General features: G+C 29.1%; 1 protein-coding gene across 1 annotated transcript; it reads left to right on the forward strand.

Annotated features, from left to right (window-relative positions):
• The first annotated feature begins 12,902 nt into the window (after window positions 1–12,902).
• Window positions 12,903–15,819, forward strand: STOP1 (C2H2 and C2HC zinc fingers superfamily protein). The gene is made up of 2 exons (XM_011039853.1): window positions 12,903–13,332; window positions 14,087–15,819. The coding sequence occupies exon 2, from the start codon at window positions 14,130–14,132 to the stop codon at window positions 15,657–15,659; it is 1,530 nt and encodes a 509-aa protein (XP_011038155.1). The 5' UTR covers window positions 12,903–13,332; window positions 14,087–14,129; the 3' UTR covers window positions 15,660–15,819.
• Window positions 15,820–16,225: the final 406 nt, after the last annotated feature.

Below are 16,225 nucleotides of genomic sequence, written 5' to 3' on the forward strand. Positions count from 1 at the left end.
TGTTCTTATAAAAAAAGATTTTCTTATAATATTCAATAAAGTATAAGTTGATGAATGTGTTTGCGTTTTACTTTTCTTGGTTCAATAGCTTGATCGTATAGGTCTTTATTTGATCCATCAATTTGATTATAAAATTGTATATATTTTTATACTAAATAACAAAAAGCAACATAATTATGAAAACTTGCTTCAGGCTTTGCTCAAGTACAAGAAAATATATAAAAAAGAAAGCTTCTAAGATGGATTATATTATAGATCCTTAACTGTTATAATTATATGAAGAAACTTAACCCTCCAAATCAATGTTTAAACCATATATAACCTTCTTGAACTGGTTGAACTAGTTTCAAACATAAAAAAAACCTTTGGCTACTCACCATGTCTTGTGTCATAAACCTATATATATATATATAAAACTTACATGCTCTGGCTTGCTTGCAGACGCACGAAATCATGCCTCGCCACCTGCCCTGTTCCATGCTGTCTTCCAAGGGACGTGGTTTCCAATTATCTTTCCTAAATAAATCCAAAAACATTTATTATTACCGTGTACAGCATAAATTATTATTAGCCGGACCGGAGGTCGCATGATTTCAATACGCAACATGTACTGTAAGAGAGGAAGTCTGTTTTTTTCCCTTCTGATAGTCTTGGAATGACAAAACTGAAGCTCACTTCTGATATCCAACATGAACTGTAAGAGAGTAAGTCTGTTTGCAATCTTTCTTTATATCTTGTCCAAAATGCGATGAATCATTCACATAAAATAATGTTCTGATTAGGGGAGAGATCAAGCAATATTTGTGCTAATTATGCAAACGAGTACTGGTTTATGGAGATCACTTTCACTCCTTTATGCTTACTGAGGACATTAAAGAAAGGAATAATGCTAAAGTGGCCTTAAAAAAATGAGCAAGCTTTGCCTTCGATGTTGTGGGCTAGCTAGTATTCTTTTTCCTCCAAAGGGAGCACTTTTTATCCACATTTCATCACGATGATCCTTCCATGGACTCCATTTTCAAATAAAAGATTCTCTTTCTCCTCTCAAGAACATCAGCCAGCAGCTTTCAGCATCCATTCCCGTCACTGCATATGTCATTTTATGAAATCATTGATGTCAATTCTTCCTCTGTCACATTATACCAATTACATGGCCATACATGTTAGAGATATGTCTATCGTTTGGTCCACAACTCAATAATTTCTTCAGGGACGTTGAACTACCTAGAAAAGATCTGTGGCAACAAAAACTGAAGATAGAAAAGATAAGCAAATCTTAATTTGTGGTTTTCTTTTTCATCTAAGTATCTCAATAATCTTGCTAGGTTTTGTTAATATAAGTCATTAGTACGAGGAAAATAATTTATTTAAATACATCAAGCTGAACTTATACGATTAAATATTGATAGAGAATAAAAAACAATTACATATATAAAAACTCATTCGAGGATATTTTTAGATTAAATAAATAAATAAAAACTTATTTCTATTTGAATGACAATCAGACAATGACATGGCCACAATAATGGATGGATCAGTGCCATTTATGGGTATTATACTGACGGTAGAATCTCGAAACGTTGGTGTATTGGTTAAAAAGATTTTGTTCTTTTTCTTAACTTTCTGGGTTTTAACACAATTTATAGTAGAAATTACGAAGATATTAGAGTTTCACATACTCTAAAATTAATTATTATAGAAAATGTTGATTTGATAAATCCTGAATGTCAATAAGTATTAACTATTGTGACAAACAAAATTCTAATTAGCTTAATTGATCTAATTAATAAAAATCAAATAAAATAAGATTTTAAAACCTTAATTAAAAAATCCAAAAAACTAACTAGAAAAAAAAAACAAATAGACATGATAGCAGGCGGGTCATTTAAGATATTAGACCGATAAAAATATTGTTCAGATTTCAACCCAACTTAATAATCAAATTAAAAATTATATTTATTTTTATTAAAAACCTTTTTTTTACTCATCTAATGTTTTTTTTTTATATATAGATTTAAACTTGTCCATCTTTTACATGAACAATCTACTTAGACATTACATGTCAGATGCTATACGACCAAGTATCATGTTGAAATCTTGGGGTTAATACCTCGAAAAATTTCTACTTTTTATGTTTTTATATTTAATATTGTGGCAGTGGCTTTACCTTTCTTTCTTTTTCTTGAGCTCTAATCTTTTAATATCCAACCTTTGAGATACATTATTTTATAATTACTCTTCAAGTAAAAAGAAAAGCTCATGATCTCCTGTTAATAATACTGAGTGTTTTTTTTTTTTTTTTTTTTTTTTTTTAAAAAAAAGTCTTATACCAAACTCAGTTGTTTTATTATAATTTTTTTTTTTTTTTTTTTTCTGTTCTAAAGAAAAGTCATGCACAAGGAGATGAAACAAAAATTACGAGAGAAACAGAAGGATTTGTATACATGAAACAGTATTTTTTAAAAAAAGTTGAGAACAATCTTTTGAAGAAAAATAGGTTCAGAAGGATAAGTATCAACAGAATAAAAGGCACTTCCATTAGTGTAGTCCTTTTCGTATGAAGACGACGAGGAAGAAGAAAACTTAGCCTATAGTTGCAAAACGTCAATTGAAGAATATAATTGTCTGCAGCTATGCTACATCATCGGCTTGACTAAGATAACGACGACAAATATAATCTTCAAATGACCTCATTAATTTTTTTAATTAATGTAGATATTCTTATATATTTATTGATTAATTTTATAAGTTTAAAATTAATAATTATATAATTTTTTAATAATTATTATATTAGTAACTATGTGACTCAAACTTGAAATATAAAAAGAGTAAACTTCTTCATCCTAAACTCTTACTATTAGATTATTTGTTAGATGATTTTTTATAATAGTTTTTTTTATTTAAATGGATTGGAGTTTAAAGAATTTTAAAAAATAAAAAAATAAAAAAAATTTCATAATTAAATCTAATTTAAGGGTTTGGAGTCAATCTTGTCTTCTTTTTACCTCCTTAGTATCGAATCTCTGGCCATTGAATGTGAACGAGACGGGTCCCGATACGGCGGTGGAGCTGTTGTCTGCTGACTTTTCAGTCGTAAAAGGCTGGCTGCATGCCTGCCCGCCAGCCATGCAAGAGCATAAATGAATTGATTGACCTCCTTTCCTTATTCCTTCACGCGGTGGCGTGATAGCCACATTAAGGTTCTGTAAGCCGTATTTGGCTTCCACTTATTCTGCCCTGCTAAAATTCTGCAACATGAATCTTGATGTAGAATACTGGATCCCATTAATTTTAATCATGCTAACATTTTAGGTTTAGGTCAAGAAAATATCTCACATGAAAATACATCACTTTAATTTTTATCATATTGTCCATGGCATCATCAGAGCTTGAGATCTGGGGTTGGTTGTCCATGGCATCATCAGAGCTTGAGATCTGGGGTTGGGATGGATTTAAGTTTGAGAAGGTAGTAAAACAATTTATTTTTGAAGGAGAAACCTATTGAAGAAACCAAACAAACCTTTCAGAATATCTTCATACTTCACATCTTCTTCATCCTCCTACTCAAATATCACTAGAGTTATCAACCAAGAAGAAATAAATATGGTTTTTTTTTTTTTTAGCAAAGCAATTGAGAATTGGAAAATCCCAGAAATTACAGCAAGAAATAGATTTGATTTTCATTACTAGATTTGAAAACAAAAAGATAATATTCTATTAGTGTTTAGAAACAAGACCTGCTAGCCTTTTAATTGCCAAGGGAAACCTGTCATCAGAAAGTTTCTTATCGGCGATTTATCTTTCAACAGGGTTTCCACTGGTAGCTTACAATTCCAATGAAAATACTGACAGGATATTCATTGTCAATTTTCCATCAAGCAGCTCCATCAATACCTTAAATGCCGACGAAACTTTCTATCATCAATTCTGTTGGAAATTCCTAAACTTTATGTAAGTTTCTGATGAAATAGGTGTGAACATTGTCAATGGAATGACCGAAGAAATTGTCTTTTAGTCGGAGCTTTCACAATTTTTTTTAATTGTTATAATCATAAATGCATTTTTTTCACCCTAAAATCAAAACAACAAAAAAAATCACTATCACAACAAAAACACATATGTATAACAAAATTCTTATAATATATATCTCATCATTCATCTATAAATTTTACACATAAATATTTTTTAAACAAGACATAAATTCCCATAAAGATTGAGGTGGAGGAGAGGGAAAAGTTCATAAACCAGAAGGTCTAAGAGGGAAGGAAAATGTAAAGCCATATATACACTTAATTGCTCTCAATAAATCTTGTTGTGCTTAAAGTATTCCATTTAATAATAACTAATCCTATCAACTGTTGGGGTTGCAAGCTTATCTTCTTTCCTATGAAAGCTTTAATAGTAAGCATGCTAGATATAAGTGTTAAGAAAACAACAATATTGTTACCAATGAACTATGCAACCCTAAATCTATCCTTCTCATGTGACCGTTTAGTCAAAGAGGCAATTGCCTTTGCTTAAGAGGACTGAGGAGCATGAAGCTTAATAGTTGTGGAGAGTAGAGAAAAATAAGAGAGAAGAGAGAAGCAGAGAATACAAGAAGAGGGGCTGCCGATTTGTCTTAGAAAATACTGATTTAAGTTTAGTGTTAGAAAAAAAAAATCTTATTTATACATGTTTTTTTTTCAAGTGCTGTCCTGGTTAAATCGATTTGATTCAGTTTAATTCAATAGGTTTTAGAATTTAAAAACCAAAACTAAACCAAACTAGAATTTTTTTGTGATTTTTTTAATCGATTAATTCAATTTTTTTTCTCGGTTTAATTTTCTTAATTACTTTATTTTGATTTTCTTGATTTAATCGATTATTCAAGTTTTTTGCTTATCCCTAGTAAATGCCTTTTCATGATGATCATCAAAATTAACAATACAATCACTGACACCACTACTTAATAAAGTAGTAGTGTTCTTGTTGGATTTGGACCTATTTCTTCTTTGATATAACACAACAAGTAAATAACTTCCTTCAACCTAATATTCTTACAACAAGTATATATACCATATATATATGACAAATATAACTTAGTTTTAGATTACTTAACATTATATACATTATTTCCAACATTATTCATTGATCTTGGACCTAAACAGAGGCTTATGCATATCATATAGATTTTTAAAAGAAACCTATATATTTAAATTTGATTATAATAAAAAGCTACAAATTTTTACAAGAAAACTTACATTATCCTAACACAAAAGCAAAAGCAAAAGCAAAAATAGAAACATTTATACCATTTGTCCCTACACAATTTAAGTTCTATTTCTCTTTAATCTTTAAGGGAAAAATGTCAAAGAACCAAAATAGTCCCCTACGTGATAAGAAGATATATATTAAAAAAAATAAAAATACAAGAATATAAATGGAGTGTAAAAATGTCATGCTTTCAAGGGAATTCTTCAAAGTCTTAGGAAATGAGCAAAATAAATAGTAAAGGTTTACTTCCTTTAAATTATTGTTTAACCAACTCTTGTATATTCTATCTAATAAGTAAACAAAAAAAATCTAAAGAATACACTAAATAAACATGCATTGCATTAGAAATACACAAAACATAACATATTTAGAAATGAAAAATAAAAAGAATAAAAGGTCAATGTAATACCATAATGAAAAATTTAAGGATGTAAAGTTGAAAACATACAAAATTTGATCAACGCTACCAACATATATGACATATAGCATCACATTCATTAACATGATGTTATAACATTATGGAATATCATGAATAAAAAAGAAAAAAAATAGACTTCTAGGTCAAAAGCAACACATAACTAATATCTATCATTTACTCAGAACATCAAAACACAAATGAAGTATTAAATGAACTTTTGAATGAAGTTTAAATGGAAAAACTCAAACGCAAGCTAGTCTTAAAAGATAAAAAAGTAATAGAAATTTACCATTAAACTCATTTGCAATAAACAAAAATCAAATAATTGCAACTATATTCATCATAAATGTCAATAAAGACTAAGCCATTGTAGAAAAGAATACACTATATAATGGTAAATGAATATCAATTTATTTAGTAAGAAAATAAATAAATGAAATCACATAATGAACCTACAATAAGTAACTTTAATTGCACAATCTATCCATAAAAACCAATAAAATCTCAAATGGAAGTCCAACTCAAATTCATTCAAATTAATCAAGACTAAACTAGATTTCAATAAGGAAAAAGGAATTCATTTATGGAAATCTCAAATTTTAACAATGTATACATAAAAGAAAAGGCATCAACACTATATTGATTGATAGCCTACTGACCCAGAAGCCATATGAAAAATCAAAAAGCAATGTGATGTATGATATTTTAAACTAATCTTATTTAAAGTTGCTAAAATTCAATGTAATTTCTAGGAACACTTAACATGATATCATAATTAATAATAAACCTAGTCCAATGTTTAAGGGAATTAAAAAAAAATCTAGAGGATATTATCATAAGCAATAGTTTCTTTTTCTTTGAAAGACACATTTAACACAAAACAACTGTAATTATTACAACTATTTATTTTGATACAATAAAAAGAGTTCCCAACAAAATAAAATCCATCAGCCATACAATCTTCTTTAATAATAAACAAGATATTCCTCCTTATATATCATTATAACATAGTTTCATTAACACAAATCAAGTTGAAATTATGAAAAAAGAAAAAAAAATTAAGGGTTATAGTAATTTAAATAACTGATAAGATTAGATTACCCAGTTCAACACACCAAAATTAACAAGTCAAAATAATACGAGGTGGCTCCAAGCATAGAGACACTAATAATAATGACGATGTGATGACGATGAAAGTGTAATGAGAGAGGCAAAGCTATAAAGAAGATGAAATGAGGATAAAATTTGGGGATTTTTTTTATTAGGGTTCTATGAAAAAGATAAAATGGGGATAGAGAAAATATCAGGTTTTAATACATTTTAAAATATCATTTTTCATTATGATTTTCATCAGCAAACAATAATGGAATATTTCCATCAACAATTCCATTGTTTTTCTCCAGTTTTCTGGTTGTGTTATTTGAAAAGATAGATTGCACCATCAAATAAGGATTATGATATCTTTATATTATATGATTATAAAATTATTAAACTTTTATTTTATATTTCTATAAATCATTATAGAAAGAAATATAACATCTTAATAGGATTAGTTCAAGTTAATGTTAAACTCTTGTTTAGAGAAAGACTTAATATTTAAAACTACAATTTATATAGTTCTTAGGGATTATAGGTTCCTAGATTTTAATGATTCTTTATTAGGAACCACTTGGTATAGTCTTTGTAGTATACCAATATATTTTAATTGTTATCCAAACTTTAACTATGTTTTTGTTTGATATGAACATTTTAGATGTCTTAACCATACAAATCAAGACTCATAGTTATAAAATTTACAGTGGATCCTTATCTTTTTCATTAGTTTACAAGAATTATTATAAAACCATGAATCAATATTCACTATCAAATATTTAAAATACGATTCAAAATAAAAAACTACTTTTTGACAAATTGGTATTTCTAAGTCCAATGCTTAATTACATAAAATATAATGAGTTTTTTCTTTCAACAAATTAGAAATTAAAAAAGACTACAATGGCCAAACCTATGAAAAGACAATACTTAAACAATATTACTCAGCATGATAATGGTCAAGTAAATATTACTCTTGCTCGACATTTAACCAGCTCTAAAACATAATTTAGTTGCGCTTATAATGAGGAAAATATATTTAGGGTGTGTTTGACATTATGATAGTTGTTGTAGTTGTGGTTTGAAATTTTTTTTTTTATATAAAAAGTACTTCTAATTGAGGTTATTTTGGAAAAATATATGTTTGGTTAAAACTGTGGTTGAAATTGAGGTTGAACAAAAAGTTATTTAATGTGTTTGGTTAAAAAAATGCTTTTCAAAATGAGTTTATAAAATAATTAAAATATATATATTGATAGTTTTTAATTTAAATATTGTAGATTTAACTACTGTTATTACACCATGAAATAAATAATATTGATATTAAATATTTTTTTATTATTCCATTAAGCTATGTACAATTGCATCACGTACAAAATCTATCTAACAAAGACTATATTTTCCATGATTTATTAAGCGTGCAACAATATCAAGTAAAAATATCATTAAGAATAAAATTTAAATTGCAATTAAATTCTGCAAATGCTACGTCATCAAACGATCTCCTTCTATTTTTTTTTAATTAAAAAATAAAAATTAATTTTTTTTTAATTGGGTCGGACCCTGCAAGAACAAAATTAGGATTGCGATCAAATTCTGTAAATGCTACATCATCAAATGATCTCCTTCTAATTTTTTGCGTAAAACACAATTAAAAATAAAAATAAAAAACTGATTTTTTTTAACTGGATTGGACCCTGCAAGAACAAAATTGGAATTGCGATCAAATTCTGCAAATGCTATCAATCTCCTTCTAATTTTTAAAATAAAACACAATTAAAATAAAAATAAAAACTAAATTTTTTTATAACTAGATCAGACCCGGCAAGAAAAAAATTAGGATTGCAATCAAATTTTGCAAATACTATATCATCAATCAATCTCCTTTTAATTTTTTGAATAAAACATAATTAAAAATAAAAATAAAAACTGAATTTTTTTTAACTGGGTTGGACTCGGCAAGAACAAAATTGGAATTGTGATCAAGTTCTATAAATGTTATATCATCAAGCGATCTCCTTCTAATTTTTCAAATAAAATACAATTAAAAATATAAAAATTAAAATTTTTTAATCAGGTCGGAACCAGTTCAATGCATTTAGTTTTGGATTGAACTTGGTTCGATCGGAACAATGGAATAACCCTCCACTATTCACGTGAACAGTATAGTTGAACTCTACTGTTCACTTAAGTGAGTAATGGAGAGTGAAACTCTCTACTACATGGAGAAGCAGCAAAATACTGCTTTTAATAAGCCTGCGGCCCAACCTTAATAAATGGTGGGTCCTATAAAAAAAATCATGTTTCTTACTTAACCAAACAAAAAAAATAATGATTGTAGGTCACCCGTAGCCAGCTAGAATACCAAATAACACCTTAAAGTTTTCAAATTCTTATTTAGAAGTTAATTTTACAAGAAAGAAACATCTATTATAACAATCACAATCCAAAATATTAATCTTCAAAAAATAAATAATTGAACCTATATTTCTTAACTTCTTTATATTCAAACTAGTATTGTTGTAGACTCACCTAGAACTTCTCTAGTTCCTTTCCTAGAAACAAAACCCACAGATAAGAAAGTAAACATGTTCCAAAAAGATTTTGTTCTCAGTAAATAATTTTTACAAATTGATTTTTATTCTCAAAATAATTTTGAAAAAAAATGGTTTTTAAAAATTATATGAAATTAAAACTAAAATTTAAGAATAATATTATGAATTCATGCAAATTTATGAATGTCATGGATAACAATATTTAATAGCCAAAGGATGAAGAAGCTATAAAATATGAAGATATTTAGAAAGAATTGTTTGTGGTTCGTTAACAAACTTCTCCAACAAAAATAATAGCTAAACCAATAAGTTTAATGCTTTGTCATATTTACCCGCTTAAATAACCAAAATAAATAAATACAATGAAGTCACACACACAGATAGTCTAGAATAATCTTATCATAGATATGATACATTTTATTATATTATGTACAATTGAGTTTTATTTCAATTAAAATACTTGCATTCATGTATATAGATAATTTTTATATATAACAGAAAAAATAAACTATAATTGATTTCTCTATCACTTGAATTGGTCATTTTATACTTTTTATTTATATTCCTTACTGAATGATACCTAAACTAATTACATTCCAATTAGATATTGAGAAATGTCATAGTTCTTATTATTGTAAAAAACATTAAGGATACTTAGTGATTTTCTAAGAAACAAGACACATTGCACTGTGATGAATTGTTATAATATAATAATGTTTTTTCCATTCATAATAATAATCAAAGAAGTGAAAATTGAGGAGAAAAACTGTCATTTAATAGGTTCAATTGACATTAAAATTGGATGGGGAAATCATTCTTTATCTTCTTTTTTTTAGAATAGTAAAAAGAATTAATTACTCTTGAAAAGCCAAAAAAAAACAAAAAGGCTTACATAAAAGGGCTTTTTGGTCTTTTTATTTTTTTAAAATAATAAACTGACTTAATTGCCCTTAAAAAAATATTAACTTTTTGTAGAGGAGCTTTGTCAACTTTTCATTTTTTAACAGCAAAATGACAGATATGACATTTTCATATTTTTTTTATGATTTTTCTGTTATTATCAGTTTCAGTTATAAATACTTCGGTAACTTAACAAATATAAATATTATTAAAAATAAAAATAGTTAATAAGTGCAACATATATATTAGCGCATGAATGATACCTGTATTTTTTAGATGACTTGTGCAGTGTTGTCTAGTGAGAAAACACTGCCTTCCATCGTGTCTTCATAAACTAATAAAGTGACGCTTGTGTTGATTTTCTAGGGGTTTAATGGTGGTGAATTTTTTTTTCTCCTTCCTATTTTCTCCTTTTTAACCTTAGAATTCATGTCTGCATTTTCTCTTTTTTAACCTGAGGATTAATGTCTGCCATTGTAAAATTAAATTTTGTTCTCTAGTTTATATTTATTTCAATTTCGTCTCTCAATAATTTTATTTCTATTTAAGTTGATTTTAACGCATTTTGAAGTTTTTTTTATATATAATTTTATCTCTTAACATTTTATTTCATTTAATGTTTTTATCCAATTTAATCCTCATTCTTTTGATTACTTTTTTTTTCCTTTTTCTTGATTTACTTTTTAATTTTGTCCCTCAATATTTTATTTTATTTTATTTATGTATCCAAATTGGTTCTTAGTTTTTTTCTTGCTGGTTTTAAATCATTTTCTTGATTTATTTTGTTTTTTTTTTAATTTAATCCCTTATTGTTTGATTATATTTATTTTTATACCATATTTGGTCCTCTTAATTTTGATTAAAATTTTGTTTTCTAATTTTTTTATGATTAAAAAATTTGTTTTATTATTTTTTTGTATTTTTGTTCTATAGGATAATCTCGGTCTCATAATCTAAGTAATTGATTTTCAATGTTAGTCGAATTTGAGTTTTGTAATTTTTTTTTTTAACAAGGTTATTATGATCTCATATTCTAAGTATCGGGTTAATCGAGCTAACCTAGTTTGACTCAGTTTTTTTCTCAATATTTTTTTTATGAAATTAATTTTTTTTATTTTCATCATTTGACATTAAATTGTTGATTCTTGAACTTTGTGATTTTTTCACTTTTATTTTTATCAAGTTATCCCGGGTGCAGGTTAATCAACTTAATTTGAGTTGACTTAAGTTTTTTTCTAATAATTTTTTTATTGATTCAACTTTAGCCTATTTTCATGTTTTTTTTAAAAAAATTATTTTTCTTTTATCTTAGTCTCATATCAAGTGTTGTGTGTTAATAAAATTAACTCAGATTGATACAAGGTTTTTTCTTTGATAAACTTTTTAAATTCATCTTTTTTTAAAATTTCATTGTTGGACAAAAGATTATTGGACTTTGAGCTATAAGATATTTTTTGCATTTTGTTTTACAGAGTTTTCTAGATTTTATATTTTGGTTCACGTATTAGTTAAATTATCTCAAGATAACTTGTGTTATTATCGTCTAAACCCTTTTTTTTTTTGTTATGTTAGGATAAGATTGACCTGACTCGTGGCATAACCTGAGCCACCTAGTTAACTCATATTTTTAGAAAAATTTTGAACAATATAAAATTAATAAAAAAAAGAAAAAAATTAGATTCATTAAAAAAATTCAATTAAAAAAGTTAAAGCATTATTAATAGTAAAAGAGCTATGCTCTATGTGATGTCGAGGGTAGTATAAAAAAGGGCTTTTAGTTAGAAGTTAGAATAAAATTTTAAATTGTGTTTATTTTTTAAGAAAATCTTTAAAATACAAGAATTTATAAAATCTATATTGATAATGTAATTTGATAAACTTTAATGGAACTTTGAATAAAATCTTTATTTAATGTACATGGTTAATGTGTGTTTATGACATATAAGCGGTGTTATTTAAATTGAAAATTAAATTTCATGATTTATTTTAGTTTAAGTTTGATAAAATTATCATGATTACAAAAAAATCATCACATTAAATTAATGATTAACTTTGCAAAAAATATCAATTAAAAATTAAAATTTTTAACTTGTTTTACTTGCTTTCTATAATATTATTATATTATTGTGATCGGAAAAAATAGTTTAATAACATGTTGATACTTGATTTTATAAATAAATTTAATTTTATTGATTGCAAGTGGTTTGTTTGTTTAGATTTTTTGATTTTGATTTTTATTTTTAATAACATATTAATTGAGAATTTAATTTTATATTTTTTTTTTTATTTTCAATTGTTCGTTTCCATTTCTACATTTAGCATTAATTAAAAATTTAACTTTATAATTTATAGTAAAGTACATGAATTTTTTATATTTACTCTCACGTTCAATTATTTAGTTTTATAGCTATCATACACGGTGCTGATTTCTTAAGCGTAGTGTATAATTGGGTCCTAAAATCAACTAGAAGTTGCCATGGGTGACTGCGGACACCACAATATTTTTCTTGAGTCTTCTATACTTGAAAAGAAAAAGGGAGAAGAAAAGAGGGGAAAGACAAAAAGCTCCATGGGAATGGCAGCTTCCTGGTAAAGGGTAAATCCCCACTCCCTCAAAAACAATAGCAAAATTAGTTGACGGATCATGGATGGTTATTAAAATCTCATTGACCTCTTTTATTGAAGCCCTACAAGAACAAAATAAAATAAAACACGGAAACCTAGTCAAATGCAATGCAAATGAGTGCAGATGCATCAAGGAGCCACATAGAGAATCTTCCTCTGATGTATGGGACCCGTCTTTATCTGATCCAATGAGACCTCGCAAAAGTTTTGTCTTTTTTGGTCAATTTGTCCACTTACCACCCACCACTCATCATGATTGACCCAGCCGACGGTTCCGATTGAAGGGTTTCCATCAATCAAATCAGAAGTGACAAACTAACGGTCCTGATTAGTGGGATTGATTTGGTTATGGTGACACTGTGTCCTCATTGCTAACTGAGACTTTTGCTGATATATTGATGCTGTTGGAGCACAGTTTTTCTTTTCCATTCTCTTTCTCAAAATAAATGGCGCAGCCAAGTTGAAGCAAAGGGTGTCTTGAATCTGGTGAGACTCGAGTTCTGCTGCTTCTCTTTGTTTTTGTTTTATTGAAAGGTTGCTGCTTTTTATCGCTTCTTACAATTACATGTCTTGTGTTCGTTTGTTTTGGTCTCAAGTTATAAGCTTTTTTGATTTAGGGTCTTGAATAAATGATTGGATGTTTTGATTTGTGCTTGCTTTAATGGTTTGCATAAGAGTTTTGGAATGGTATTTGGGGAATTGGGTAACTCATTGGATTGAAAAAAGATGGGATTTTTAGGATGGATTAGGCTTTGTGTTGGTATAGATTCTAGTTAAGAGCTTCTTTTTTAAAAATAAAAAAAATAAAAAATAAAAGAAGAAGAGATCGAGGATCTTTCTTCAGTAAAGTTTTTTTTTTTTTTGTATCTGAGCTTAATAGAATTGATTATGGGTTAAATGGGAGAGAATTTGGATCTTGAGTTAGGAGTGAGGGGTTTGACTTTAGATGCAAAAAGTTGGGTTTTATTTCTGTCTTTGCATTGAAGGATGCTGATCTCATCAGTAAATGTGTGGAGGAAAATGATGTGTTGATTTTCTATTATGATATGGGAAATCGATAGTGTTTTTCAAAAACTACTGGTATTCAGGGGGGAAATGGTAATGAAAGGTTAATAGATTGGGATTTAGGTCTTGTATTTTTTGTTTAGAAATCAATTTTCCAAGTTCAGAAATTTATTTTATTGCGCACTAAAGCTTAGGATTTTGATGAAGATTTTCTAATTCCTCGCTTAAATTCCAGCTTTTTGTTAGCGTTGATCCACACATACTAAGAGGAGTAAATAATGGAACCTAAAGATAGGCTATCTCTAGATGCATGGGCAAATCCTTCATCCTCCAGTAATGGATTACCGAGAAAGATGGCCTTGGAAAATCCATCCTTTACCAATTTCAATTTACGGCAACAGGAGCAGAAATGGGATGACACCTCCATTTTAGATTATGGTATTAGGATTGAGCCACCTTTCCAAGAATTCAACCAAGCATCAGAATCTGAATATTTGCTTTCTTCCAACTGCAACAAGCAACCCAAAGTCCTGGATCAAGAAGATGGACAAGATAATGAGGCACTTCAAACAAGCAAATTACAAGACTGGGATCCTAGATCCATGCTCAATAATCTTTCTTTTCTAGAGGAAAAAATCCATCATCTCCGAGATTTGGTGCATTTAATTGTTGGCCGCAAAGGCCAGGCTCTAGGGGGACAGGATCAACTTGTAACTCAGCAACAACAGCTCATAACTGCTGATCTTACTTCAATAATTGTTCAGCTGATCTCCACTGCAGGTAGTCTTCTCCCATCTGTGAAACATACACTTTCTACGGGCACTCCTAATGGACAGTTTGGACAGCTTGGGGGGCTTCTTTTTCCTCCTTTAGCTGGCATGAACTGTGTTCCACAGCCGCAACATGGTAGTGGAAGTAAAGTTTCTGATCAGTGCAACCAGATGGATGTTACAGGAAATTGTGGGACTGAACAGAACCACTCCACTGAAGAACTTGAAATGAAAGAGGAAGAAGATGCTGATGAAGGAGAGAACCTTCCGCCTGGTTCCTATGATATATTACAACTAGAAAAGGAAGAAATACTTGCGCCACACACCCACTTTTGCACAATATGTGGGAAGGGGTTTAAGCGGGATGCAAATTTGAGGATGCATATGAGAGGCCATGGTGATGAGTACAAAACCCCAGCTGCACTTGCAAAACCCAACAAAGAACCCAGCTCAGAACCAGTGATTATTAAGAGGTATTCCTGCCCTTTTGCTGGTTGCAAGCGAAACAAGGATCACAAGAAGTTTCAGCCTCTGAAGACTATTTTGTGTGTCAAAAACCATTACAAGAGAACCCATTGTGACAAAAGCTACATTTGCAGCCGATGCAACACCAAGAAGTTCTCAGTTATGGCAGATCTCAAAACTCATGAGAAGCATTGTGGGAAGGATAAATGGCTTTGTTCCTGTGGCACAACATTTTCGAGGAAAGACAAGCTTTTTGGACACATTGCTCTGTTCCAGGGCCATACTCCTGCTATCCCTCTTGAGGAAACTAAAGGACCTCATGCGTCATGTGATAAAGTGGATGGGAATGAAGCATCAAATAAGGGTGGAAACACAAATTTCAGCCTTGGCTTCAACGCTGGTAGCGGAAGTGGGGTTCAAAATGTTATCGAAGTAAAGGAGGATGCTGATGATCCTGCTAGTTATTTCTCACCATTGAGCTTTGATACGTGTAATTTTGGTGGATTCCATGAGTTCCCTCGACCCCCATTTGATGATTCAGAAAGTCCATTCTCCTTTCTTGAAGCCCCGTGATACTCCTTGTCATATATGTAAGGTGCATGTAATTTCATGAGTTAAAATAAATGTTTGTTCTTTAGCCATTTCCTTAGAGGTAAGTTCTAATATTTCACTTTATCAAAGGTTCATTCCACTTGAACCCCATGATATTTCAACATCAAAATTAGTTTAACAATATAGACATTTCTGGTAGTTTTTGATATTATAAGATACACTAGTGGTGAATTTGGAATATGGACTTTATCAAAGGTTCATTCCACCTGAACCCCATGATATTTCAACATCAAACTTAGTTTAACAATATAGAAATTTGGAATTTGGGGCCTTTTGCTGTTGGTGTCTTCACTGTCTAGTAAACAGCATTTTGAGAGGCCCAGAAATTTTCAAATCTGGTTTTTGAAGCTGAAAGCGAGAAACTATTGGTGTGCTGGTAGAACGGTTTTGGAAGGAGTAATTTCTTGGCAGCAGTGGTTGCTTCCAGGCCTGTTATTAGTCTTACAAACAGACGATGCTACCCACCCCACCCCACTTTACCCTTTTTCTTGTTTCTTCTTCCAGGCTCATCACTTCAAATAATTCCT

The sequence above is a fragment of the Populus euphratica genome, unplaced genomic scaffold (assembly GCF_000495115.2).
Source record: "Populus euphratica unplaced genomic scaffold, PopEup_1.0 scaffold55.1, whole genome shotgun sequence".
In the NCBI taxonomy this organism is placed as follows: domain Eukaryota; kingdom Viridiplantae; phylum Streptophyta; class Magnoliopsida; order Malpighiales; family Salicaceae; genus Populus; species Populus euphratica.